This window comes from Cygnus olor, chromosome 5, assembly GCF_009769625.2.
Source record: "Cygnus olor isolate bCygOlo1 chromosome 5, bCygOlo1.pri.v2, whole genome shotgun sequence".
Taxonomy (NCBI): Eukaryota; Metazoa; Chordata; class Aves; order Anseriformes; family Anatidae; genus Cygnus; species Cygnus olor.
The window spans coordinates 63,841,332-63,867,712 of record NC_049173.1 but is presented as its reverse complement, the minus strand read 5'-3'; the positions used below and the strand labels follow the sequence as shown (position 1 = coordinate 63,867,712).

Below are 26,381 nucleotides of genomic sequence, written 5' to 3'. Positions count from 1 at the left end.
CTCTGGAAGAAAATAAGTGTTGGTGAAAGGAATGGAGAGATGCTTTGGTAATAACATTCAGTCCTTGTGCTTTTACATAGGCATCCTCCCATCAGTCCTCTGATCTGGAGGGCAGTGAGTGTGTAAAAAGTGCAGACATTAACTCACTGGGACACTTCAGTGTAGAAGGAGATGCACGGTGTTTCGTGACGGTTGCCTGAGATGGTCTGTGCTTCTGTTTGCTCAGGGTTTTCTGAAGTAGGTCCACTGGGTCTGCCAACCTTGGAAGGGCATGAGGGGAACAGCTGATTTCTATATTAAATATACTTAAAATATGCTCATCTCCACTTCTGTTTTATATTTCTAGTACATGTAAAAGAATTCTGTTCTATTCTGAGGATAGGCCACTCTTTTTGTTTCTTAGTGTCTTCTTGTGCAAGTATTTCAGATTTGTTCTGTCCAAGACATGTACCCGCCCTGCTCCCTGCTGTGGCTGACAACATGCCTGTCATTGTAATTTTGAATGCTGCTTCTGTTGTTTAGTTGAAAACAGAGCTAAATATCTTTTTGTTATTTTTGCTGTGACTAAAGCAGAAAAAAAAAGCCTTGTAAAAACAATTCTGTTTTTAAGAGTACTTTTTTGAAAATTTGTATCAGGCAGTCTTGGTTTAAATACATTGTGTCCATCTGCTATCCTGTGTACAGAGTAGTGAAAGAAAATAAATGGGCTTGGGATGTTTTTAAACAGGTAAGCTGGGGGGCTTTCTTGTTTGTTTTCTAAAAAGCTGCATTAGATGCCTGATGGCTTCCTTTGCCCCTTCCCTGCCCCACCTCTTTCCACCTTCCTTAAAACTGTACCAGAAAACTAAAAACAAAAGCTTTTGGTTTCCTGACCTTGCAGTCACAGAATGCAGATGTTGTCAGCTGTTTTTCTGTGGTACATTCAAATTGCTGTTGCAGTTTTGAAACTATTCCAGAATATGTGTGGCAATGTGTTTTGTTGTCAACTAGATGAATACGGAGTTAAACGATAATTAGATATCTGTTAATTTCTTTATTCTCATTTGTCATAGAAGGCTTAGAAGAATTTACACCATTGAAGCAATGGATGGTCAAGATATCATTGGTATCCAGTGGAATTTACACCAAATATCCAGTTACACTGTGAAATTAACTCATATTTTTTATTTCAGTTCACAGTGAGGTTCTTCGTATCACAATTGTTGAAAATAGGAAAAGCAAAAGAAAAAAAGAAAACATCAGGGTCTTTTACAGTCAACAGATTAGAGTTAACCTGTCTTTTTGTCCTTCTCATATTTTTAGTGGCTGCAAGAGGGAGGATTATATTCTCCACTGAATGTTAAAATATATGTTGTATACTGAAAGGAACATGTTCTCGTGGGATTGGAATAAAGGATTGTTAGAAGCAAGCTTGCATTCCTTAGTTGACAAACAGGTCAAAAATAAATTGGGGCCTTTCATCACACTGGTTATTTTCATCCTCTTCTCTCTGCTTCCTCTAAAGAAAATCTTTTGACTTTTACAGATGAAGGATGGCACTTCACCCAACATACAATTCAGTTATGCTTAAGTATAGGGCAGTTTGTCCCTAACACGTTTTCCTACCTTTGTTTTAGAAAGGTAGGCAGTGGACTTCCTTTGCCTTCGAGTTCTTTTGTCAGCGAAAGTAGAACAGTAACTTGCATAACGAAGTCTTTAGAGAAAGACATAGATGTGAGATTGTGGATTTGTTACAAATCCCATGGAATGACAGCCATTAGAGACAGTTGACAGAAGTCCTGATTCACTACATACAGTGGATGAAACCCCTGATGTCAGTTGCTAAGACAGCAGTTCTGCAAGAAAACCAATGTGATACTGAAGAATATGAATTTTCTGATATGAATAATCTGACCCACTTTCAAGACTGCTGAAGTTCCAATTCAAGCAACAAATGTACTGGTGGAACCACCACTTCAGCTTGCACTGTGCCTGATGGTCTTGCCAGCAGTGGGGAGAGGAGAGGATAGAACTGCAGGACAGCGGGTTAATGAGTTTCAGCATAAAAGTGAAGAATTCATTTTGGTGTATATTCGAGGAGGAGGTTCTCTCAGAAAGGGAATCCTCTCTAATGAGAAATACGTACAGTTCTGCCTAAGGAGAAGGAGCTGGGAGGAAGGAAGCAAGTCACAGTCTGAAGGCATTTGTCTGTTGATGGAGTGACTGCTTACGGATCTGGCAGCTGTAGCTTTCCTTGAATCATAGTTTTTACTCCAAGAATTCTTGTTTAATGAATTTCTTACCTTAATCTGCCAAACCGAGTGTTTCCTATGTTGTAGTTTATTTGCAGTTATATATGACTTAACAGTTGTTTAAAAAGGAATCAGATAAATGTACTGCTTATTTTCATTTTTTGAAGTGAACTTTGGCTAATTATTGGAATATTAATAGCTCTTTAGCTATGCATTTAAATGACTTTTCTTTAATATTAGAATATGGGGTTCTGAAAAGTCTTTCCTGTGATAGAAAGCATTCCTTTCTGTCTTTCTGAGAGCATATCTCAGAATGGCTGGTTTCTGTATAGCATGCTTTTCATTCCAGTGCCATTTGCAAGGTAGCATCTCTAAATACAGCCACTTCTAGGAATAAATTAAATTGTCATTGCTTTCCAGACATTTGGCTCAGTTTTTTTTTTTTCCTTTTGGTTTCTTCTTTGTTTTTTAAGGACTAGAATGGTTCAATGAGATTACTATCCCATTTCACATGTGTTATGATGAAGGCCATCAAATTTAATCATTTGTTTGGTTATCCTATTTTTTCTCTTAAGACTTGAAAATAGAATATTTGACTGTTTTCATTGGCAATTAGAAATGTGGTGTTATTTTTAATACATCTGCTTTGGCTTTAGTTTTAAGACATTGGTTCTTGGCATGACTGTTTATCCATGTCTAGAGACATCTTTATCACCTGTATTTTACGGTGTAACTAGGTCAACTGTTGGTCATCTGACAGTTTGGCTAATAAAGAAGTCATTAGATCTCCCAAGGTACATGCGACCTCTTCTCTCTAGTGTTGTCATCCTCCACTCTCTCCAACCTTGTCCTAATTTTTCTCATTTGCTCCACTCTTTCATAATTTCTACAGTGTGGATTCCAGAAATGTGTACGCTACCTGTTTTGCCGGCCAACTATTTTTGTTTAGACTTGGACCATATATTTTAGAGCTGGAGTAATTTTATGTTCAGTAAGCGTAATTTTTAAGGATCCCATTCTTTCCAGAAAATTATCTTTATATATAGACATATAGACAAGACACTCATTTTAGTGGCATCAGGAATTGTATGTACAACCTCTGTATGCTGAAAAAAATTTCATGTGAATGTGTCCTTACGTGGAAAATATAACCATAATGTTTTGATTACGTACTATCTCTAATATCACTTTCCATTCAAAGATATAATGTATGCAATAAAAATACACCAAAACTGAATGAATGGAATGAATAGCAGGCTATGTCACGGGAATTTAAAGAAATAAGCTGCTTGGCAGGGTGAAAGCAACAAACCACTTAAGCAGGATTGGTAGAGCTTTCTGGATTTCTTTGTTTTATAATTATCTTGAGCAGATCAGCGTGCTCAGTGAACAAATGAAGGTGGCAGTATTAATGATTCTTTAAAATCAGTGTTCCGTGACCGTTCAGATATTTTGTCAGGCACTTGTGGTAACTAGGATAGCTGCTTCTGACTTGCTTTATTGTCAGAGCGGGAAAACTGAGCCAGATTCTACCCCTCAGATTACTGTTCAAAGGCTTTTCCAGCCAAGTTGCAGGGAGAGATTCCTGTATAGTTCTTTGTCTTGCATATATTTTAGAGTTGTAGCACTGCAGTCATTTTCTAAAAACTAAAACCAAGTAATGAATTGATAGCATATAGAAAAGCTTTGATTTTTCAATTAAAAAGACAAAAACATAGTTTTATTTGCGAAATATCCCTAGCATTTTTTTGTCCAGTTTGTCCTTCCTAAGTAAGGACAATTTAAGCCAGACGGCACTGTTCTGTACCGGACAATTGTATTGTGGGAATGGAAATTTTGCATGGCAGGGTGTGGGCTACAAAGAAGGACGATTGATGTAGTGAAGAGAAAAAAATAGGGGAGGGTTAGAAACAACCTTAGAAAGAAATCAGCTCCTCAATAGGGAAAATCAAACTGTTAGAATCATGTAAAGGTTTCCTTGGGAACTTGCGTTAGAAATTTGCGAGCAATCCATCTGAACATGTATTGCTTCTGTTGCCATAAGCTACCTGAAAAGATGTATATGATTGACAGGCAGGGCTTGGATTTATGGTGTATGTGTTAAGAGTTTTAGTACAGCTGTAGCTTATTTTGTGACCACACATGAAGGTTTGACAGGAAATATCTTTACACATGGTTACATCAGATGGTTACGTGAGATGAATAACGGTGACAGCAGCCATGAATTGTCCTCCCAGTTCTGTGAACATAATATTGCAAATGGCGTAGTCAAAAAGGAGGAGAAAGGAGCGAGAGGTGTGTTTGTGGTGGTAGGATTTTAAGTCTGAATTCCCAGCCATTCGGAGGGGGCTTGTCTTCCTTTTTGTTTTTATTGAGAAGTCAAAATTTCATCCTTTTCATTTACAATTACAAGTTTCAACTGAAAAGTGTATTTACGGTTTATATATTGGGAGGAAGTCATGAGTAATTGAGCCTACAAGTTGTATAACCACTTTTCTTATTACTTTGTTGGGAGGACCTTTCTCTTTTCCTTAGGAGTGCGAGGGTAAAGAATTGGATTTTTTTTTTTTTCAGAGTAAATCAGGAAAGGGTAGAAGACCTTTGAGATTCGCTCCTCTTTTTACCCCACCTCAAACCTGAGGAAAGCTTGGTAGATAGCATTCTTCAATAACCAGCAAGATGCTATGCTTCACTCTAGTTTCTGTAACGTTTTTCCCCCTGTGTAATCTTGTAGAAAAGTTGTTTACATTGACAGGGATAGTTGTATGCAGGTACTTCCAAAGCAATGCTGTATCCCACAGATTAGGAACTCCACGTAGTGTGTCTGTTTTTGAGTTTGTAAACCCAACTTCTGATCAGCCCAAGACAGGCTCTGCTGTCTTCTGCTTGCAGGTGGAGCAGGAAGAAAAGTCACAGGTAAGAGCAAGGTGGAGCATAAAAACGAGCCAGAGGCTGCCTGCATATGCTGCAAATCTGCATTGTGATATGGCTTACATTCAGCATTAGGTGTCTTACTAAAATACCACTCAGTAAGATGAGACGGTGTTGTTAGCTCAACTGTACAATATGCATGTGTGCATTAGCTTTTCTAATGCACTTGTAATTAGGAAGCCCAAATTACAGATGCATAGGCCAGAATCATTTAAAGAGAGGAACCTTATGAAAAGCAGGATTTGATGGTAGTAGTCCTTTAATAGAGTTCAAGTTCTCGCACTTAGGACATTCTGAAAATTGTAGGATACATCATATTTTTATTGGTTTATATTCTCTTACATCTTAATTTTCTCAGTTCTAGAATAAAACTTGTCCATTTTTGATGTTTCTCCTCCTGCATTTGTTAAAACCTTTCTTCAGAGTTTTCATCAAAACCCTTTCAATGAGTACTAAATTAATCAGATCTCTAATTTATAAAGAGATGGATCTTGAAACCTTTATTTATTTTTGCCTTCTGGAGATTTGCTGCACTTGGTGTTTTGCTGGAGCAAGGATTGTGTGTGAGAAGCTTCTAACCGCTCATAAATTTAGGAATTAAGGGTTAATTGCATATGGACACTGGGTATAAGCAAATATTGTTTGTAGTTTTTTTTTCCTGTCTTTTGATGGATGTCTAGTGATAAGCACTAGGTGGTCAGTGGAAGAAATGAAAGGGGAGGCAATGGACCCGCAGGTGCTCAGGTTCTTACTGGTTGTAATAGCAAGAGAATTGTCTAGTCAGCATCCTGGAGTTGCACAGATCCACTTTCTGTTCCTGGGTTGAACTTTGCAGGTGTCACTGAGCTCTCACTTGAGACTCCCTGCCCCATCAGTATCTTCTGAATTCAGCCTTGCTTGATCTGAAGGTCTGGTGGTTTGCTGTGTTAGAAGCATTGAGGTTCTAACAAAAAGAGAGAGCTAATAAATTAAAAACTGTGCTGATGTGCAAAAGATGATGAGCATCATGCAAAAGTCAACAAGACAGGTACGAAACCAGGAAAGAAGTGAAGTGTAGAGGCTCTCTGACAAGAACTGTGCTGTGCAGTAGCTGAATTGTTTGATCAAATGCAGGAAGGCATGTATGCTTCTGTCTGGATGTTGGTGGTGTTTTTCTGTGATCAGAAAGTAACAGCATCATCATATATTTTGCACTATTGACCATCCTAATGAGCAGGTCTTTAAGTCACAAATTTGTTTTTTTTCGAAAATGTGTGATCTTGCACATGGGTGAATCCAGGAATTGTGATGTGTGCTTTCCAAGATCATGAGAAAACTTGACATTCAGATTTGCTCCTTACATATGGGGAGAGGGGGAACAAACCAGCTTAGTAAACGTCTGAGGTTTTTCCTCAGCTATTTAAAAAAAAAAAAAAAAAGCTGACATTACATCATCTGCACAGATGTAAATATAGAAAACAAGTAGGTGTGTTAAACCTCCTGACTTATTTTTTAAAACCTCTTTTACAGAGGATTCTCTTTACCAAGTGTATGTGTCAGTGAGTAGAGATGTGATGTGATGTTCTCTTTTTTCTCCTTCTGGGAGATCGGAAGTTTCTTTAAATCCCTATTTTAATTTTCTAAGGATTTTAGCTCTTGTGTAAGTGTTATTAAATGTTTTCTGTCATTGACTCTACTCTTTCCCAATATGGCTATATCTTAGGAAAGTTTTTATTTTTTTCCCCAAATCTCTCTCTGTATATATTTCTGACTTCCCAGATATGCGTTTTTTTTTTTCTCTCTGAGCAATGATATCATTGAACAGAATAATACACATCTAGTCAGGGATGTTTTTTGTGGAAAATCAGTTGAGTTGTTGCTTTTGAGACAAAAAAAAAAAAATATATCCCCACTTCAATTTCAGTGCTATAAAATAAGATCAATGAAATGGACGGGAGTATTTTAGGTACTGCGAGACCTGTCCTAGGTCTTGATTCAGGATAAGGTCCCTGAGGGAATATTTAAGATGTACTTAAACCCAGATCCAAAGTTAGGTGACATTAACTGTCAAAGTACTTGTAAGCGTTCTCTGGAAACAAAGTTTTCTTGACTGTAGTGTGATGTGTTTGTCAGGTTCTTTATTGTCTACACACAGTGTTATAACCGCCTCTGCATGGCTACTTTGTGGAAGTAACGGTTCCCCAGAATAAAGATCCTAGTTGGTTTAGAAACGGAGTCTTAAATACTACTGTAAAAGTAGAGAACAAACCCAACCATTTTCAAAATCAATTTCTATTGCCATGTAATTGCAGCGTGCAAGGAAATAAGAGAGGAGTTGAAGAGTGTTTTCTCTTTTGCAGGTGTTGCTGAAATAGTTTTATTTAAATCATATGATTTCATGCAATTCTGACTGATTGTTAGTGCAGCTGCCAACAGCTGCATGATCGCTTAGCTAATTGCATTCTGGTAAGATAGCAAAGCTTATTTTAAGATATGCAGTTATGCTCTCTTTTTTCCTTTTTTTTTTTTTCTTTTTGAAGAAACTGCGTGCATTCAGAAGACTAACTCTGTAGTTACTTCCAGGTGTCACAATGGACGTTTGTTGCTCTAGGGAAAATTTGAGAGGTTATAAGCGAGGTTTTATCAGCCAGTCTAGTGTATGGACAGAATCCGTGAAAAGTTAGAACCATGCTGCTTAAATTCATATATATACTTCTGTAGGCCTTGAAATGCTCTTGTCCTTGGGGCTAGTTGCATCAACTGCTCTTTGGGAGTATTTTAGAGTTTAACAGGTAACGCTTTCTTTCATTTAACAGGTAACTAATTACTATTGTTGCATCAGTATAGTGGCTGAGAGTACAGGAACTGAGATCTGCTGTTACGTATCAATCATCTCCTTCAAGAAATATCTGTCTGAAATGTGACATTTGTATAATGTTGTATATATATAGAAACCATATTGGGAGAGTAGACTCTCTGTTGTGCATGCTAGTTCGGTATAGAATACTTACATGTTGTTTGCTGTTATGTGTTAGCTATTATAATTACAGTTGACAGTATAAAATTTATAATGCGGTGTTGTTTTTATTTGTTATATAGCTTTATGCCAGTATATACAGGCCTCTAAAACCCGAGATGGTGCCAGCCGTTTCATTTCAAGTACAACAGAAGGTAAAGGAAAAAGTGTGGGGAAAAAAAAAAACACAATTTTTCATTCTTCTGATACCCTATCTTCATGCCTTTTGATATTTTAACCCTTTAGACTCTCTCTTCACAGCCAACTTTTTGTAATAGATGGTGGATACCCTTTTTTCCTAAGTCTTGAAGAAGAAACTAAGTGATGCCACTTTTATGTTTATCTTAAACTTGCATCATCTTTGTCTCTTGTCTATTTGTGCTTTTCTTCAGTAACAAAATTTCACTGAACCTTAAGCTTTAACTATGCTTTAATGAGAATCTGAAATATTTGAAGAGTAATCTAGAGAATTTCTGTCATAATCACAGTCTGAAGACAGTCACACTTACGGAAAAGCACAGATACTTAATGATATAGAAATGTTACAGTGCCAATCCTTGCTAATATCTGCAGTCTAATTATATGCTTTAACTAACTGTCTTGCATTTTCTGTTTCTCTTAAAAGGAATGTGTGTGTTTAAATCACTTAATCCTCACATCTACCTGCTGATGTCCCGCTTTTTGGCCCTGTTTGAGCTTAAAAAGAGAATGAAATATTTACTTCAGTGTCTTTCTTTCACCTTCAGGGGAAAACTTTGAACAGACTCCGTTAAGACGCACATTTAAGTCCAAAGTTCTTGCTCGCTATCCTGAGAATGTTGAATGGAACCCTTTTGACCAGGATGCAGTGGGAATGGTCAGTATCACTTAATGACTTTTGCTTTTAAGACGAACACCTACCTTAATAAGTGAAGGCATTCACTTGTATTTTCCTTGACAAAAAAAAAAGTTGTTGTGTGAAGTCTGTTATAGGCTGTAAAAAAATTGCTTTAAATTTTGCAGGCTCAAAAGATTTTCTCATTTGAGATATTTTTTACAGGAAACCTAGTTAAAACTTATAAGTGATACATACATAGGACATTTTTTATTTTCTTTACAACTTTTTCTGTTACATTTTACAGAATAGCTTGGAGAAATAAGTTAGTGTGATTAATGAATCTTCTTTTGCGCATGAGTTTCTGTTTAAAGGAATGCAGTGTAGTTTTTTCATTTAGATCAAATATAGTACTTTTCTTTGTCTGGTTTCTAGCCCTAGTGAATAAAATACTTTTATGTGAGTTTGTATTTTGTTGTTTTATTATCATTGAGGTTTGTAACAAAATGGTTATCACTCTCAATAGAAACCACATACAGTCCTTTCAACATGTTCCTGTACTTTTTCTAATTTGAATGTATATAAATATATTGTACAGAGATGTAACACTTAATACATTTTTAATCTGAAACGTGATAGCAATCTGTGGATTCTAAATCCTATTTTAATGAATGCTCCATTTATTAATGAGGCAGGAGGATAGAAAAAAGTGTTAACTGATACTATTTCCCTTCCCCCCTTCTTTTTTTTTTATAGCTGTGTATGCCTAAAGGGCTTGCTTTCAAGACACAAGCAGATTCTAGAGAACCTCAGTTCCACTCTTTTATTATTACTCGTGAAGATGGCTCACGGACATTTGGATTTTCTCTCACATTCTTTGAGGAAGTTACTAGCAAACAGATCTGCAGTGCAATGCAGACGTTGTATCATATGCACAATGCTGAATACGACATTCTTCATACTCCACCCACAAATGACAAAGATAGCTGCAGCAGCACTGGGGACTGCAATGGCACTTCTGTTTCAAAGCTACAGCGTTTTAACTCGTATGACATTAGCAGAGACACACTCTATGTCTCAAAGTGCATTTGTCTGATTACTCCCATGTCTTTCATGAAAGCTTGCAAGAAAGTACTAGAACAACTTCACCAAGCAGTGACTTCACCTCAGCCACCACCTCTACCTTTAGAAAGCTACATCTACAATATTCTCTATGAGGTTCCTCTTCCTCCAGCAGGAAGGTCATTAAAATTTTCAGGTGTTTATGGACCAATTATCTGCCAGAGGCCAAGCACCAATGAACTGCCGTTATTTGATTTTCCAGTTAAAGAAGTTTTTGAATTGCTTGGAGTAGAAAATGTGGTTCAACTCTTTACCTGTGCCCTCTTGGAATTTCAGATACTGCTTTATTCACAGCGTGAGTACTTGATCTTTGTTTTCTTATCTGGTAGTTGTACTGGCACAAGGGCTTTTCATTTCTGGAATTTTTAGAATAAAATAAAAAAAATGAAAACACCCACAACGCAACTTCAGCATGCTAATGGAGTAAGACTGATCTATATACAGGGTTTAATGTCAAGAAAAGATCTCGAGTTGCAAAGAGCTTTGTTTTGGTTCCTGTTTCTGGACACCTAAATGTAAAGACTTAGGCTTTCAAGTAATCTCATGTGTTCATGGACTGACTGTCCATTTTATTGTTGTCTCTGGAAGCGTTCTGTTGTTGGGTAGAGTAGTATGCTTTCTCTCATGTTCCTCTCCAGTTGCTTTGCTGAATTCTCCCTCCCATCTCTGCCAAACTGTGCATTTTGAGAACATAAAAAGCTATGTACGGTTTTGAAGAAGAATTAATGGTATGAATATAGTTTTTTCTTTGAGTACCTAAAGTCAAATTTCAGTTGTTGTTTTGAAATAAAATTATCTGAAAAATGTAGTTTGCCTGAATTTAAATTCCAAATCTCTGTTAAGCCCTGAAATGGTTATTGCTGATGTCATGTAAAAGAAAAAATAAATTGCTTTTAAGACATAGGCAGGGACTATGCTGTGTTAAAATATTTTGAATACAGAGCTTCTTACTCTACATCCTGTTAGTCTAAAAGAGAGTACATGGAGTTAAGCCAGATTTTTTTCTACTTTTCTTTGTCCTAACATGGCTAACATTATGAATAGATGGGTTTGGACTAATGGTATGGATTAAAGTAGATAGACTGCATTTTGAACAGTTTTATAATAATGACAAGCCTAGAAGACCCTAAGCTGAATCCCAGGATAGCCTATGGTGGTACTGAAATCTGTTTTCAGTATTTTCTTCCACTGAGCTGTCACTGAAATATGTGGAATACAAATAGTAATTATTTATAAAGTATGTCCTGCAATTATTAGCAAAATTATCCAAACATGAAATAAAGATGTTTGTGTATTGAGATGCGTGCATAGACTAAAGCCAAAGAATGATTTCATGTTATGGTCAAGGCGATCAAAAGTATATGATGGCAGTAAGGCATTATGTCTCAGCTGCATTGTGTAAACAATGTTAACTGCCAGAGAAAAACTCTGCAGTTGTTCAAACATCATCAAAAAAAATAAATAAATATTGTACTTGATGGTAGTTAGTATCTTGGACTTTAAAAAAAAAAAAAAATTTCTTTTACGCCATGCCTAAGGGGATCTCTAGGTCCAGGCAATGCCTTGCATATTAGTCATAGAAGATCTGGAAATACTTGGCTAACAGACAAACTTAGTTGTGTTTTTTCCAGAATTGGATTAGACATTTATGTATTTGGGCTTTAGGGAAAGTTTGTTTATGTGGACAGCACTGTCTCACCAGAGCAGGATTCAAACCCCACCTCTTCCACCTGAAGACGGCAGTCCAGTCAGCCTGTAGTTGTTCTTGAGGTGTCACATACGGCAGACGTGTGTGTGTGCCTAGCCAGCTAGAAGACCGTCAGGACGAGCAGTGCCTGGAACAGTGCTTCTGGATCTCTCTCCAGACCGTTATGTTACACATACTCGCTTCTCCTGGGCGGGAACTCAGCTCACGTGTGGACTGGCCTTCTATGTTCTGCCTTCTGTTTCCAACATCATCTTAATAGGCTTGACTTTTTCTTCTGTTCGGCACTTTCCGAGTGTCTGATCAGTGGTTAATTAATGTAGCTTAAAATAGCTCTGGGATGTGAGTTTTTTGATTGCACACACAGGCATATGGAAATCAAGAGAAAGGGATTAATGCAACCAAAGGCCTGTAGCCCTGGATCTTGGACAGTTTCTGTCCACTGTTTCCCCTGCCTTATACCAAACTTTGGATGAGTTGGGCTTCTCTACACCTTAATGAAGTGTCTTGTCTGAGTCTATCAAGTTTTCACTTATAGTTTTTGGCTGAAAGTCCTCTTCTAGTAGAAAAATAAATTTCGTTATTTGTTTGCTGACTTTTGTCCATCAATTTTAGCAATCTAGTGCTTCCTCAGTAGCTGTAGGGTTTTTGAAACATGTACTTTCTGAAGTATTCAATCTTGGACTTTTTTTTTCTTGCTATTTTTCTTAAAAAAAAAAAAAAGCAACACAACTTTTTGGGGCGGTTTGCTATTATTTACTGAATTTATTGTCAAAGCTAATAGTGGGTTAATAACAGAAGTTATGGGATACTGCTGGAGTTGCCAGCAATCAAGTTGAAGACTTTTCTAAAATGCTTTTGGTAAAGACATTCTTTATTTTCTTATTATTTGAAATGGGAGTGGGTAGTATTTTTGAAGTTCTAGAAATCAAGTTTTTCTTCCTGAAAATTCTCATGTCTTTTCTAACCGAGTTATTCTGTTTTCTTTTATGTGGCAGTGAAGTGGAAAATTGGTGGAGTGATTGCTTGCTTTGATGCTTAAAAGAATGCTATCAGTAGGAAAATGGAACATCTGACTGAGGTTCTGATTGTCTATACCTTTACCATTTCCTTCTTTTGCTTTGTTTTCTTTTAACTGGAGTATTCTCCTAAACATTCTGGTCTTTTCAGTGTGGTTAACCAGCATCCTTCTTGTTGTTTGCAGAACATGGGATGCTGAATGTAGATACGGATGATGGAGTGCTCAGTTCTGAGTGGGATTGGAAAGTACTTGAACTTTTGTAAAGGGCTTCCTCATGTTCTTGTACAAACAGTTCCGCGAGGTCTAGGTTGTTTTTGTGAATATAAATCTTAATTTTTTTAGCATCCTTTGGTTTTTGTAAATCTTTTGGTGCCCAAACCTGTGACAGCTGAAACTGCTGAGATCACTTCTACTTCTCCTAGGTCAGATGAGATTGCTGGATTTAGATTTAAAACAGTATAAGAGGGTTTGCTAACGAGGTTTGCTTTTTTAAATTTTTTACTCTTGGAGGGCTTTGCAGCCAGATATATTTGTTTTTTTGAAACAAATTATGTAGCATTTTAAGTTGCTGGCTGTCCTTGGAATTGGAGTAACTTCTCTTGGCAGTGATTGTGTTCTGCTTTTGAGATTCCTTTGACATGTTTCTGACATTATGCTTCTGGAAATTCTTCTTTTGTCCCACTATATTGGCACAGTTTGTATGTTTGGGATCAGTGTAATCCAAATGTAGGGAGTGAGCTCCTTGATTTGACTGTTGTCTTGTGAGCATTGCCTCTCCCACTTGGGAAAGTGTTAGAGGAACATACGTGCCTATGAGATGATGAAGAACCTGAAGCTGCTCCTAGTGCTGAGCTGCTACTAAGGAATTCGGGCAAAAATACAAGAAGACAATGGTGCTGAAGACCTTTAGTAGTTGTGCCTTCACTAGATTATTTTGCAGAAGCTGGTTTGCTTTCCTGCAGTTTATGTTGCTCTTACATCTGTGAAACAGATTGATTTATCTCTATAGAGCACATAGAGCTTTTCTGAAAAGTGTGCACTGAGTTAGGACAGCCGCAAAATCTGCTTGGAGGAAGCTTTTCTAAACAGCTAAAAACAATAAAAGGAGAAATACAATGCACCACTGCCACAGATGATCTTGCTCAGTTTTATTTTTCTGTGTATTTTCTGGCTGCTGCCATTTTCAAGTAAAAATTACAGGTTTTTTAGTTGATTGCTTTGACTTGAATCACTCCTCCCATTTACTTCACTTGCTTACAATGATGTTCCCTCTGGAGATGTAAAGTCTTAGTTTTCATTTCTTTGCACTGTTAGTCCCATGTTGGCAGACTCCAGTCATGACATAAGACATTTTCTTATGCCTCCAATGACTTAGAAAACCTGCTGCTTGGTGCAGGCATCTTTAATCAGCCTGTCAGACACAAAAGTGAACATGAATAGGAAGTTCTTTGACCCATTGCCTCTGCTAACCACAATTCTCTCTTACTGCAGTTGCAGGTGGTTTTTTTTTTTTCAGTAAAAAGCCCAATTAAAGAAGTGCATGTTTTTTCCTAAGGAGTCTGACGTATTGAATACCTGTTCTCAGAACAACTTTTTATTTTTACATGCCTAAAGGAAACTCTAGGTCCAGCAGTGCTTTTTTCTGATGGCTCGACTGCATGTCTTGTGCCTACAGGGACTGCCTATATAACTCTTTTTCACCTGATCCTCTTCAGCTTAAGGAGAGACTTAACCGTGTCAAATAGCACATCCTTCTAGTTTAGTCACATACTTTCTGAAGATGTCCAAACTCATCTGTAGTAACGGTCCTCCACTGTAAGGGCAACTCTGCTTTAAACTAACAGTATGGGAGTGGCATGGGGGATGGAAATTATTTGACAAATATAGCAGTATTTCACTGTCATCTCTGAAGATGAGGAGGATAAACTATTCCAGAACGTGATCATTTTCAATTGGTGAAGTCTGAGGATTTCTAAAGGTTCTTACAGACATCTCTGTGGTAGCATGTGAGAATGGAGAGTTGGAGTCATGGTTCAGAGAGCGTCCCTTACTGCTCCTCTCTTTCCAGACTCAAGATTCATCACTTCTGCTTCTTTTTCCTGGATTTGTTTGCATTTTGCAGATTAACAAAAATGTCTAGATGTACTAGTTACAGATAGTGTAAATTTATTTCAATATGCACTTTGAGAATATATTTTACACTCAGCAATTGGTTAGAAGAACCAGTCAGCCCTTTTCAGCAATTGTAAAGCAAATGATCATCTAAAAGAAAGTAGCTGTTTTTTTCCTTCCACGTTGATCAGTTAAGTACTTCCCATCCCAACAGTGCACTAGTGGTGTGTCACTTTTCCTCTGCCAGTGCTCTTGTACAATATAAAGCCTGTGTCATTTACACCAGAATAAGCATGCTCTGGTTTCAAAAACAAGATTAGCACCACTACTGAAGCACTTTCTACCTATTGTGTGGTGCTTTTTTTTCCTAAATCCTTCATAATTCTTTAATACCAGAAATACGCTGTTTTCCCCTTTTTTGTAAAACAAATGAAACACCACACCCACGCTGGATAGGTATAACTTAAGAAAGCATTCAAGTTGTTTTGGTTTATGTTTGCAGGCTTCTTGTATTTATCCTTTTGTCACTGGCTCCTGAAGTGCATAAAGCTTGCAGAATGTAGTGACCATTCTTTGCAGGCTGTGGTAGTGCAGGTCAAGTGGTTGGGAATGGATTATGCCATGTGGCTATCCAGGATCAGAGAGTGTGTTTGCAGGTAGCTGGGTTGCAGGAGGTAGTTGCTGACTGGACAGAAAATTTGGATTATTGATTTTACTTTGTAATTAATTTGAAAGGCTAATTCTAAAGTTAGCATAATGACAGAGAGAGAAGTTGTATTTAAATTAGCCAGCAGAATTAGACAAGTTTTTTTTGTGTGTGTGTAGTAGGAAAACACTTTCTATTCTGAGACTTGTTCTTTCAGATAAACAAGCTTGAATATGAACCAGCTGGAATATTTGTGTATCTCTGGCTTCTTTAAGGTAGCTTTTAATGCTGGAGAAAACAGGGTATGGAGTAGATTCTTCTTCCAAAAGCTTATCATTAATTCATCACTTCTTAGCATTCAGTCTGTGATTAAAGCTGCAAACCAGTAAGTAACTGTCCAGGCAGAATAGGGGAGTGTTGCTAGTAATGTTGATTGAATTGTTCCCTAACGTGCTTCAGTCCAGGTATGCTATTTGCAAAAACATAAAACTGTTTAAGGCGTCCTAGCTCATTTTGATTTAAGGAGCACCAGCACAGTAGATCTGGTGTGAGACAGTGACGAGTAGCTTTATGCAGTAACAGTTTCCTCTGGTTTAGCTTGATCTGAAACTGAAAATCAAAAGTCTGGATTGCAGAATTGACTGCTGTTAGCAAAACCTGTGATGAGTTCCTCTTGCAGACCCCAGACTCTATAACTTTGTTTCCTTGCAAAACTAATCATGAATGCCAGGAACTGCTTAATTTTACTCTGGAGTGTTTGTTTAGAACAAATATTTCTTGCACTTCTCATATCCACTCTGCAACAGTGTAGTAACAGCTTCAGAAACCTCAATGCCTGAACCTGTGTATTCAAGCTTCTTTTGCAATATCATATTGTCTGTAATTTTATGAATGTGTTGGAAGACACCCCCTCCCACCACACATGCATAGACACACTCACATGCACAAAGGATACTGTTGTGTTTTTTTTTTTTCTCTTCCTCCTATTCCCTCTGCCTCCCTTTCTGGCTGGAATTAGGTATTGTTGCAGTATCATGCAAAAGGCATCCTTTGTTTACAGCTTGTACGGTATTTATAGCTTGATTGACGATAGGAGCTGTCTTAGTCTTACAAGCTTGCTTTATGGTCTTTCCAGCCTGGCTGCTCAGAAGCGTTTTGAACATTTTAGTGGTTGTTTGCATTAAACCACATGTTCTCAGTTCATCTGGTGTTGCCTCTTTTGCAGTATATAGATATCAAAAACCATTAGAGATGATTCCAGAGTATAAAAGAGGAGGGAGAGGTTTTGGCCCAGCATACTGCAGTATTAACTGCTCTAGACACAAGCTGCTGAATAAAAAAGATCTTTTTGTATGCATGTTGCATAGGTGCAGCTAGCACTGCTGTTAAATTCTGTGAGGAAGAGTTGTTTTTACATTGAACTGAGAGTTTGGTCATATGTTGCAAAGGATAAATGAAGGTGATCCTTTTTATTTTTTACACAGATATTTCGGTCCCTCTATTGGATTGGCTACTATGCAGCATACTTTATAGACGTTTAAGCACTCTCTTAAAAATGTTTATCTGAGAGATGCCAGATGCCTTGGTTTTCATCCAAGGCTTGCATAGAAAGCCATAAGCACAGAGAAAATAAAATATTTCCGATGTATTTCTTAGACAATTACAATACAGCTTCCATACTCAGAATGGTGTACCTGTTTGTAACCCTGGTTGAGGTAGCAGAGGGTGACTTAATGGATGCTAAGACTTAACTTGCTCATTTGTGTATGACTTGTAGAGTGACCTACTTTGTGTTGAGCTCTCTTTGTTGTTTCAGCAAAATGGGCTTGGTGTACAAGTGTTGGCTTTCATTAAAGATGCTGCTCAGTTAGTAGCGAGTTTTGTGGTTTTAAAGCAAGCTCTCATTTCTTTAATTCAGACTGACTTAAATATGTTTATGAAAAGTATTTTTTTTTCTTGCTCTTTTTCAGATTATCAGAGACTGATGACTGTGGCAGAGACCATCACAGCACTGATGTTTCCATTTCAGTGGCAGCATGTGTATGTTCCTATCCTTCCAGCATCCCTCCTTCATTTTCTTGATGCTCCCGTCCCTTACCTGATGGGCTTGCACTCCAATGGATTGGATGACAGGTCTAAGCTGGAACTCCCTCAGGAGGTGAGAGGAGCTTGTTACAATTGATTAAATAATGTGTGTAGCTATGAGAGAAGTGAGGAATGAGACAAAAGATAACTGTAAATTGTTAACTGTAACAGCCATTGTGAAATTCCCGCTGGCTCTGATTTGGGATAGATCTTATCTTTTTGGAGATTCTGGAGAAAATTCCATGAAATTGCTAAATAAAACCCCATCTTTTGAATTGTATGCTCTGATAAAGTTAGACTATAATTTTACATGTGTCTTTTACAGAAGGAACAATTTTATGCTGCAAATCTAACGTATTTTGTGCTAGGAAATGCAGAAAAGATCATTGTGACCTTAAGGTCAAAAAAGCTGCTACGGCCAAAAGGCCTTGCAGCTGCTTGTGTGGTGCTGACTGAGCAAATCTTTACTGACATCAGTGCTGTGCTCTGCTCGTTCTGGTTCCTAGCTGTGCAGGATTAGGCTGGGTTTCTCTGCACTGTGTTTCTGAGTTGGGGTTGGTTTACCTGGACCCAGCTGGTCAGTTGTCTGTACCAAAACTATTTCAGTTTTTCCTCTGAATGTAAACTTCAGCTCACAGCAAAATGTCAGCACCTACTTAAGCAAACTGGTACTAATGGGGATAGTGCTAAGGAAATCCTTCCTTGTAGTGAGCTTATGTTAACAACAGCTACTGCATGAATTATGGGAATGGTCCATAAAGGTTTTGCAACTCATACGTGGGGCTGGGACTACATTAAGACCACATAGAGGTTGTTTTTATTTTATCCTGTTGTTCACAAATATTATTTTTAGAGCTGTGCCAGGAGAGACTTTAGGAGCTGTTTGCGAGAATCAAGGGACCAAGAAGGATTGAGCACTACCTGAGGTAGCAGAGGAGGTGCCTGCAGGGAGCCAGCAACTACCTGTGGGAAGTATGTGTCAGGTGGCTGGTGGCTTTTTGGGTCAGGCAGTTCTATCGGTAGTCTGGATGGCTTCTCTTGTAGAGTATCACTGGTGTGTTTGCTCTTGTAAGTAGCAACTGATGAGAGTTGAAGTGTGGCCTGGCTGGCTGTTGCGAAGAAGCTGGACAGCTCAATCCGATAGCACTGTGGGAAGCTGGTGTTTGCAGAATTGTTAGCTGTGGAACTGCATGGGTCTGGCCTGTGCTAGTCTGCTTACTAGTGTAGGTGTAACTTCACAGGGGGAGGACTGGGTAAATCATGGAAAACATTCTGCTTAGAAAATCCTACTAGTGTCTATAATCTTTGTCACTTTCTCTGGTTGCCAATTTGTTTCTATTATCATTTAAATTACTGGAGAAGCAGTGTGGAGAAGAAGTGTGGCAGGGAGAGGGTTTTTTGGTGATGGTGGTTGTTGCTTTTTTTTTTTATCTGCTTCATTATTAGACGGTTCTGCAACATAGCTTGACATAAACTTCCTAAAAAAGCTATGTGAAAATATAGACAAGATATTTTTGTGAACTGCCAGTCTGGTCACCATGCCAACATTGCTCTTTTTACTCAAATCCATATGCTGATAGTTTTCATTGGCTTTTCCTGGCAAGTTGAAAAGAAATTTTCTCCTCAAATTGTTGTGTTATTTTCCTGATAAAGCTCAAGTCTTTATAAATCTCTTGATTTCTTTTTCTCCTTCTCTTTTTGCATTGGCATAATTAATAACAGAGTAATTAAGTCTTTATTAATTAATAACAGAGTAATAACAGTAGTTAACACAGGAAGTTCCATCTGAACATGAGGGAAAAAGTTCTCTACTGGAAGAGGGACTGAGCACTGGCACAGGTTGCCCAGGGAGGTTGTGGTGTCTCCTTCCTTGGAGATATTCAAAAGCTGCCTGGACACAATCCTGGGTAATGTGCTTTAGGGGACCTGCTTGAGCAGGAAGGCTAAATGGTCTCCAGAGGCACTTTACAACCTCAGGCATTCTGTGATGAACGTAATGTGTGTTCTTGCCATGAAAAAAGTTTGTTTTTGTTTACTACATTTTTACAAAACTTTGAATGCATTGACAGGCCTAATTAATATGGCTAGTATACTTTTTATAGAGGATAGCTGGAGGATAGTAAAGTGTATGTGTGGGAATGTATATTAACATACACCATGGATGTTCTCATTATTTTAGGAAGTTTCAGAAAGACTGTCCTCTTTTTGTAAAGAGAGATTTTTCTAATTTTGAAATTACTCTGGGACCTCAAAATAAACAATTTTGAATGGATGTTTCAATTATTTAAAGGGTAAAGGTTTTTAAAGAGCCTTATCAGGTTACTTTGGAGGTTTGAAGTAAGGTAGATCTGTTTATAGATGTTAAAAATGAAATCAAAGCGGTATTAAAAAAAAAAAATCACCTGGCACCACAACTTAATTTTGTTTGTTTTTTTTAGGTAGTCTTTAGTGAAGGTGGAGGAGTAGATTTTTGATACAGTCTTACTGAGATGATGTTGGGGAGGGAAGGAAAGGACACAGAGTACTTGGGATATCAGCAGGAATGTGCCCATGTAATGGAATATGCTGCAGGATACAAACTTGTCCTGAAGCTTCAGCTTTTCTGTTGTACCTACCCATTGTTGTCCCCCACCCCTCTCCAAAAGTGAGCTTTTACAGTTGGGTACATGGCTTAGTCTGAGGAATCCCCCTGGGAGTCACTGCTGAGTAAGGTTTTTTGGTAACTGCTGAAGTTCTTAGTGCTGCGCTTTGGGAAAGTAGCTATGGTATACAAGTGGACTTTAACATATAGCAGAGACTTCAAAGATGCCTAAGAAGTTGCCCTATATAAATAGGTTTGTTTATCCAGGAGGTAAACTAGGCTGGGAAGAAGAAAAGCTCGCTGTTGTTGAGATTTGCATTGAGAGTATTTACTATTAAAAAGCAAAACAAGAACAAATCTGCTGTTCTAATGAGGCATAAATGTACCATTTAAAATGCAAAGCAGAATCTGAAGCGCACGTTAGTCTCACTAAGTGAAACTACTGATCAGTATCAGAATTTCTGATAACAACAATTTAATCAGCTCTAATATATTTAGAACTGCAGATTACAGGTTCATCTCAAAACAACTTTGCATTCTGATTAGGCCTTCAGATACCCTTCGTTTAAAGAGCCAGATAAACTCTAAACATAATTCATCATGGAGAAGCTGACAAGAAACATGAAGAAAATGTCATGATACAACAGTAGAAGAGGGCATAGGGATTCTATTATGTGTACGTAAAGACAAATTTATCATTGGTAACAAAAGCAATATTACTATTTAGTATTGCTTAACTCTAACGTTTAGAATGTATATGATACTGTATCAAATCTTCAGGGTTATGTGATGATCTCAGTTTCCAAGTCCTGCCTCTAGGCTTCTGATTCACAGATATAGTATCAGTATTTTCCTCCCTTATCAGAAGGGGTATACAGAGAGCTGTTCTACGTTCTAATTTATTTTGAGTCCTGAAAAAATATATTTTTGGCTTTGCCTTGAAACTGCGTAAACTGCATCTCTGTTGTGAATCCACTCATATGGTTGGATGGGACAGTTCTTATTATCCAATATCTAACTTAGACAAGGAATGGGGAAGTGAGGTTTGATGGAAAATCTAGTTAGTGCTTCTCAGTTGAAGGGCATTGAGTATAATATTAGGAAGAGTATAATATTGCTATCTAACATGGCAAGGATACCTCAGTGTCACTATAGATCTCCTGGTTGTGGTTTTGTATTGAAGTTGTGAAAATAGTTATTTGTATTGCTATAAATGTTTTAAAAATGCTTTAGGCTAATATATTTGAAAAGACTGACTGTCCGAACTGTTAGGTCTTCCCGAGGCATGCCATAAAGCTTGTTTAGGTTTGCTTGTCGTGGCAGTCTTCCATATTTTGGTCACAGCTGATGCTTTAAGGAATGCTTTACCATGTTAGTGTGGAAACCCGGCTGTATCTGAGAAGTTAATGCTTTGTCAGATGATAGTTAAAATCTTCAGCAAAATAACCTAGTACAAAATGTAAGTTTGCATTGCCCAGTGGTGAATTAACTCAAGTTCACCAACGATATGAAGACCCTGACTCTCAATGGCCTGCTAAAATTATTAAGAGGCTTCAAACTTACTGTAGGGTAGAGCTTCTTGTGTATGTCAGTGATACAGTACACTTAAAAGTTAAGCTTGTTCTTATGTGTATTGCTGCTTTTGCTGAGGGCTCTTTCTGTGTGCATGAGCATCCTTGTGGTTTCACTGGTGGCTGCATCAGAGGCCTGTAAGGAACCCAGAAACGAAAGGGCGGGGGAGGCATGGGAGAAGCTGTGCTAGAATGATAAGGTGCTGCAGAAACTGAAGGGGAAGGCAAGAACATGTAGCTGTTTCAGATGTTGCTAGCAAAATGTGGTTTGTTTATCGATAAAATTTATCAAAATGGTGGTTAAACTAGCAGTCTTGCAAATCATAAACCCACCAAATACCGAAGTAAGACTGTTTTTTGATGTGTCTTTGAATTTCCTTTTAAAGAAACTTTTGCAAAGCTATAGCGATATATTTTTAATAGGCAAGTTAATCTTGGCCACTTCATGCTTCTGAATTTGTGTGTGCATCTTGTCACTCACCTGCATGTGAATAATGGAAATTGAAATTATTCTGAGTCAAAATAAGCAACGTTAAATCTTCCAGCACTTGTTAAATCAAACAAAAACAGTATCTTCTTTAAAAATCTTATTTTTAATGAAGTGTTCCAAAGGATCTTGGGCAATAAACTTAGCTTTTTAAAGTCTTCCAAATTTTCTAAAAGAAAGCATACATATCTGTCATATTAACAAAGAAATAGATTCTCAGTATTTTTATTTCAACCATTAACAAGATGTTACTGAATACTAAATCTTAACAAATTCTGTATTTTTTTAAATTTGTTTTAGAAGATAGGTCTCTTGAAAAGCCTTTTTTCCTCTTGATGCCAACATATTTAGATCAGACTGACCATGATAATTACTTTGAAAGATAGTTGCTGCTCTGTATGTATTTTCATGTTATCTGCTGGTGTGATAGATCTTTGATAATACTGCAGATTTATTGACAGACTTCAGTTTTATGTTTTCCTGTACTGCCATGTTAAAGAGTCACTCGACGAGTTAAATTCATGTTTCTGAAGGCTGCAGCTTTAAGTTGTTCTACATCACAAATTCTGATTTTTTCCATGAAGATCAGTAGTGCTGAGAATGAACACAAAAAGTCATCATTTACTCACAGGAGTTCTTTAGAATTTAGGAATTCTGTAAACATACTTTCCACTAGCCAACCATGCACATATGTATTTACATACCATGTTTCATGTCTTTTAAGTGAAGTTGGGTGGTTATTTGCAAAGTCACAGAGGTGATGTGTACTGCAGAAATGCTGTAGATGAATGTCTCTTAGTCTTTCAATGCTGTATTCAAGCAGAAAACTTAACTCAGTCATGTTTCAATCTGACTGTCGAGGAGGGGATCTGAAAACCTGGATGCAACTTGTAGTCTGAGCACCTGTGCTGGACAAAGAATTAGATAGAACGTATTTTCACTTTAGGGTGTCAGTGGGGCGGGGAGCTTACTCATTGTTTAGAGAATAAGCTCTTCCTTTTTAGACATTATTTCAGGAGAACCTAAATCATTTCCTTCTTTTTTTTTTTTTGAACAGTTCTGAAAGGAAGGATATGGGCTTGATGCAGGCGTTGCTAGATGTGTGTGTAGTTTTGGCCCTTATTGTACTTGAGGTGAAACTAAAGAATTGCAATTGTCCTCTGGCTTTGGAATTGGTGGGAGCAGTCTAACTCCACTGAGGCAACCGAAAATTTTGCTGTTGACCTCAGGGCATCAGGCTTTGGCATCATGTGTATATATATGAACATTGACGTTTATCTGCGTTCCTAAGATGTGTAAGATTTTCACCAAAACTCACCAAATATAGGGTGAGGTAAATCCTAGAAAGATATATAACTTCTTTTGATGTTGTTATAGAAGCTACATAGGTGGATTCCTTTTCTTTTTTCTTTTTTTTTTTTTTTTAACTTGGTCTTTAGTAAATGGGTGAGATTGGAACAGGAAAACAGAATCAAACCTGCCAGTTCAAATATTTTTTTTTCTTTTTTCCCCCCTGGAAGCAAGCATCTAATCTTCCTTGGGGAACCGAGGAAGTTGTTTACCAAAAAGAGAAGACAATGTTATTGCAGCTTCTGCAATGTCATTACGCTTTTCCAAGTGGAATTCGCTGAACTTCAGAGGAATGGGTTTATAATCTAAGCAAGGTAGTCACTTGTTTATGTATGCATACGTAGAAAATACTGTTGCAAATATCCTGTAGTTAAAATCTAGCTGTATGTGTATATATGAACAAAATCACACACCTGTACCGAATATACGCTACAATCTCTTTTGTATCTGGTTTACCACTTTAAAAATGAGTCTTCTCCCTTAATTACCTCCTTGGACATGGAAACGTAGGCCTCAGTAATGCTTTCTTCAAAGCCACCTGACCCATTTCATCATGGCTGGGGCAGGTTTGTTTTACAAAATAACTGAGCAAATACATATGTGTTCGATTCTTTTAATAAGCACCAAATCCAAAGACAAAATGTGACCCTTGTGCTTAATGGTATTCTAACAGTATCCTGTTCTAAATTAAATTCCAGGCTAACCTCTGCTTTGTGGATATAGACAACCATTTCATCGAGCTGCCAGAAGACTTGCCCCAGTTTCCAAACAAACTTGAGTTTGTTCAGGAAATTTCAGAGATACTAATGGCATTTGGAATTCCACCGGAGGGAAACCTTCACTGTAGTGAAAGTGCCTCCAAGATGAAGAGCCTCAGAGCATGTGACCTAGTTTCTGATAAAAGAAATGGGAACATAGCAGGATCACCTTTGAATTCCTATGAGCTGCTAAAGGAAAATGAGACCATTGCAAGACTCCAAGCACTAGTTAAAAGAACAGGTGTGAGTCTAGAAAAGGTAAGCTATGAAATGATCTACACTGTCTCTGGAACCGCAGTAGCAGACGGTCTGAAGTGTTGATCTAAAGAGTGGCTTTGTGTTCACTGGAAAGAACTTCATTTAACATGTACATAAACCTTGTGAACATTTGCGGAGACAAGGACAAGTCATAGGGGAGGAGGTTTTATTTTTTTTTTGGCCAAGATCATGTATTTAAAAATACATTTGCCTTGTGTATTCTTGATTTTAAGATTTATTCTAAATTTACATCACTTTCTTATGATTTACATGGCTATAACTGACATCCAGATAATCCTGAAATTGGAATCCAACCTTGTTTGCTATGGGTATCTTTGTTTTACATTGTGTAGAGTATGTGCAATTTTGCTTGCCTATTACCTGCTTGCTCTAGAGATGCTGTGATATGTTTCTAGTTGACATTGTAAATTGTGTTAATGTCTGATCCAGCAAGTGAATGTGTACACAGCTTGTGGTGACGCCAGTTGTATTTTTGAGTTGGGGGGGGGAAATGTGGCCCTTCTTGCATAAAAGATTTTACCCGAAGAACCACTGTGGAATTTTTGAACCTTTGTAGAACAGAGTGAAGGCTTTCTGAGTAAAACTTTTATTTCTGGCATGTTTAAGTTATCTTGACCAGTTCTTCCTTGAGACTTACTCCTACCGATGTGACCATACCCTGGCCTACAGGTGGGGACAGAGACAGAAACTGTGTGATCTAGAATCAAGGAGGAGGGCAGCTTTGAGGGGAAGGGTCTGCATGGGGGTTATAAGAAGCATCATTTGGTTACTAACTATACAGGATTAGATGCTCAAATTAACTATGTTCCTCCTCAAGTTTTTCTTTTGCATTTTCTTCTTCTTGTTCGGGGGAAAACTGGTAAGAAGCTATTGTTCTTTTGCTGTTTGGATTGGGAAGTGATGGGAGAAGTACAGGCCTTTTTCTAATTCTTGTAAGTTTTTGCATATTCAGGCCTTATCTCTGTGCTCTCTTCCATAATAAAGAACGGTTTGTCCCATTTTATTAGCCTTTGTGTGTTAATGGGGGAGTATAGATTATAGCTGTCAACACTTTTCTCAAACACTTAAAAACTGCATAATACCAAATACCTAATTAATGGGGAATGTATAGATGCCAAGTGCTACTCATGGGATGCAGTTGGAAAAAATGGCTGAACAGCACAGCGCTTTCTTTCTGTAGAGTATAGCTGTAAGATGCTTTTTATAGTTGGCCTTGGATTGGTATAACCTAAGTGTTTAAAGAAGTGTGGCGCACTTGCAGCAACTGCATCATTGTGTAGATTTGTGAGTTATAGGTATTGTGCTGGAATATGCATGGAGGTGCCTTAATTAATAAAGACAAGAGTAGCAAGTGTATACTCAAAATAGTGCATGAATGCTTGTCACTTTGATTTTTTTCTAGCTTTCCAGTTCCTATCAAAACCAATATGAACTGAATATCCAAATCTCATGTTACTGTTTTCATAAATTTTAACTCGTGTTTTCTGAAAAATGCATTTTATTTTGTTAGAGATTACTCTGGGCTGTGTAGTGATGAACAGTGCATTATGGTGCTGAAGACCTAGGTTGTAGGAAATAGGCTAACAGACATGCACAACTTACTTTGACTGTACATATCTAAATTCATTTGAAAGCTGGTGTGTATTAACCTGTAACAGTGTGTAACATGGACTTGTGTTACACGAGATAGAGA

General features: G+C 37.7%; 1 protein-coding gene across 5 annotated transcripts in view; it reads left to right on the top strand.

Moving 5' to 3' along the window:
- DENND5A (DENN domain containing 5A) overlaps positions 1 to 26,381 on the top strand; it is a 60,968-nt gene that overhangs the window by 8,266 nt on the left and 26,321 nt on the right. For 2 of the 5 annotated variants that reach the window (XM_040558578.1, XM_040558576.1), the window contains exons 2-6: positions 8,241 to 8,312; positions 8,904 to 9,013; positions 9,728 to 10,388; positions 17,548 to 17,735; positions 24,350 to 24,667. In XM_040558578.1, coding sequence (XP_040414512.1) covers positions 8,241 to 8,312; positions 8,904 to 9,013; positions 9,728 to 10,388; positions 17,548 to 17,735; positions 24,350 to 24,667 — 1,349 coding nt within the window. Of the gene's footprint in view, positions 1 to 7,589; positions 7,608 to 8,240; positions 8,313 to 8,903; positions 9,014 to 9,727; positions 10,389 to 17,547; positions 17,736 to 24,349; positions 24,668 to 26,381 lie in introns of those variants that run through there. The other 3 variants (XM_040558579.1, XM_040558577.1, XM_040558580.1) reach the window with 2 other exon arrangements.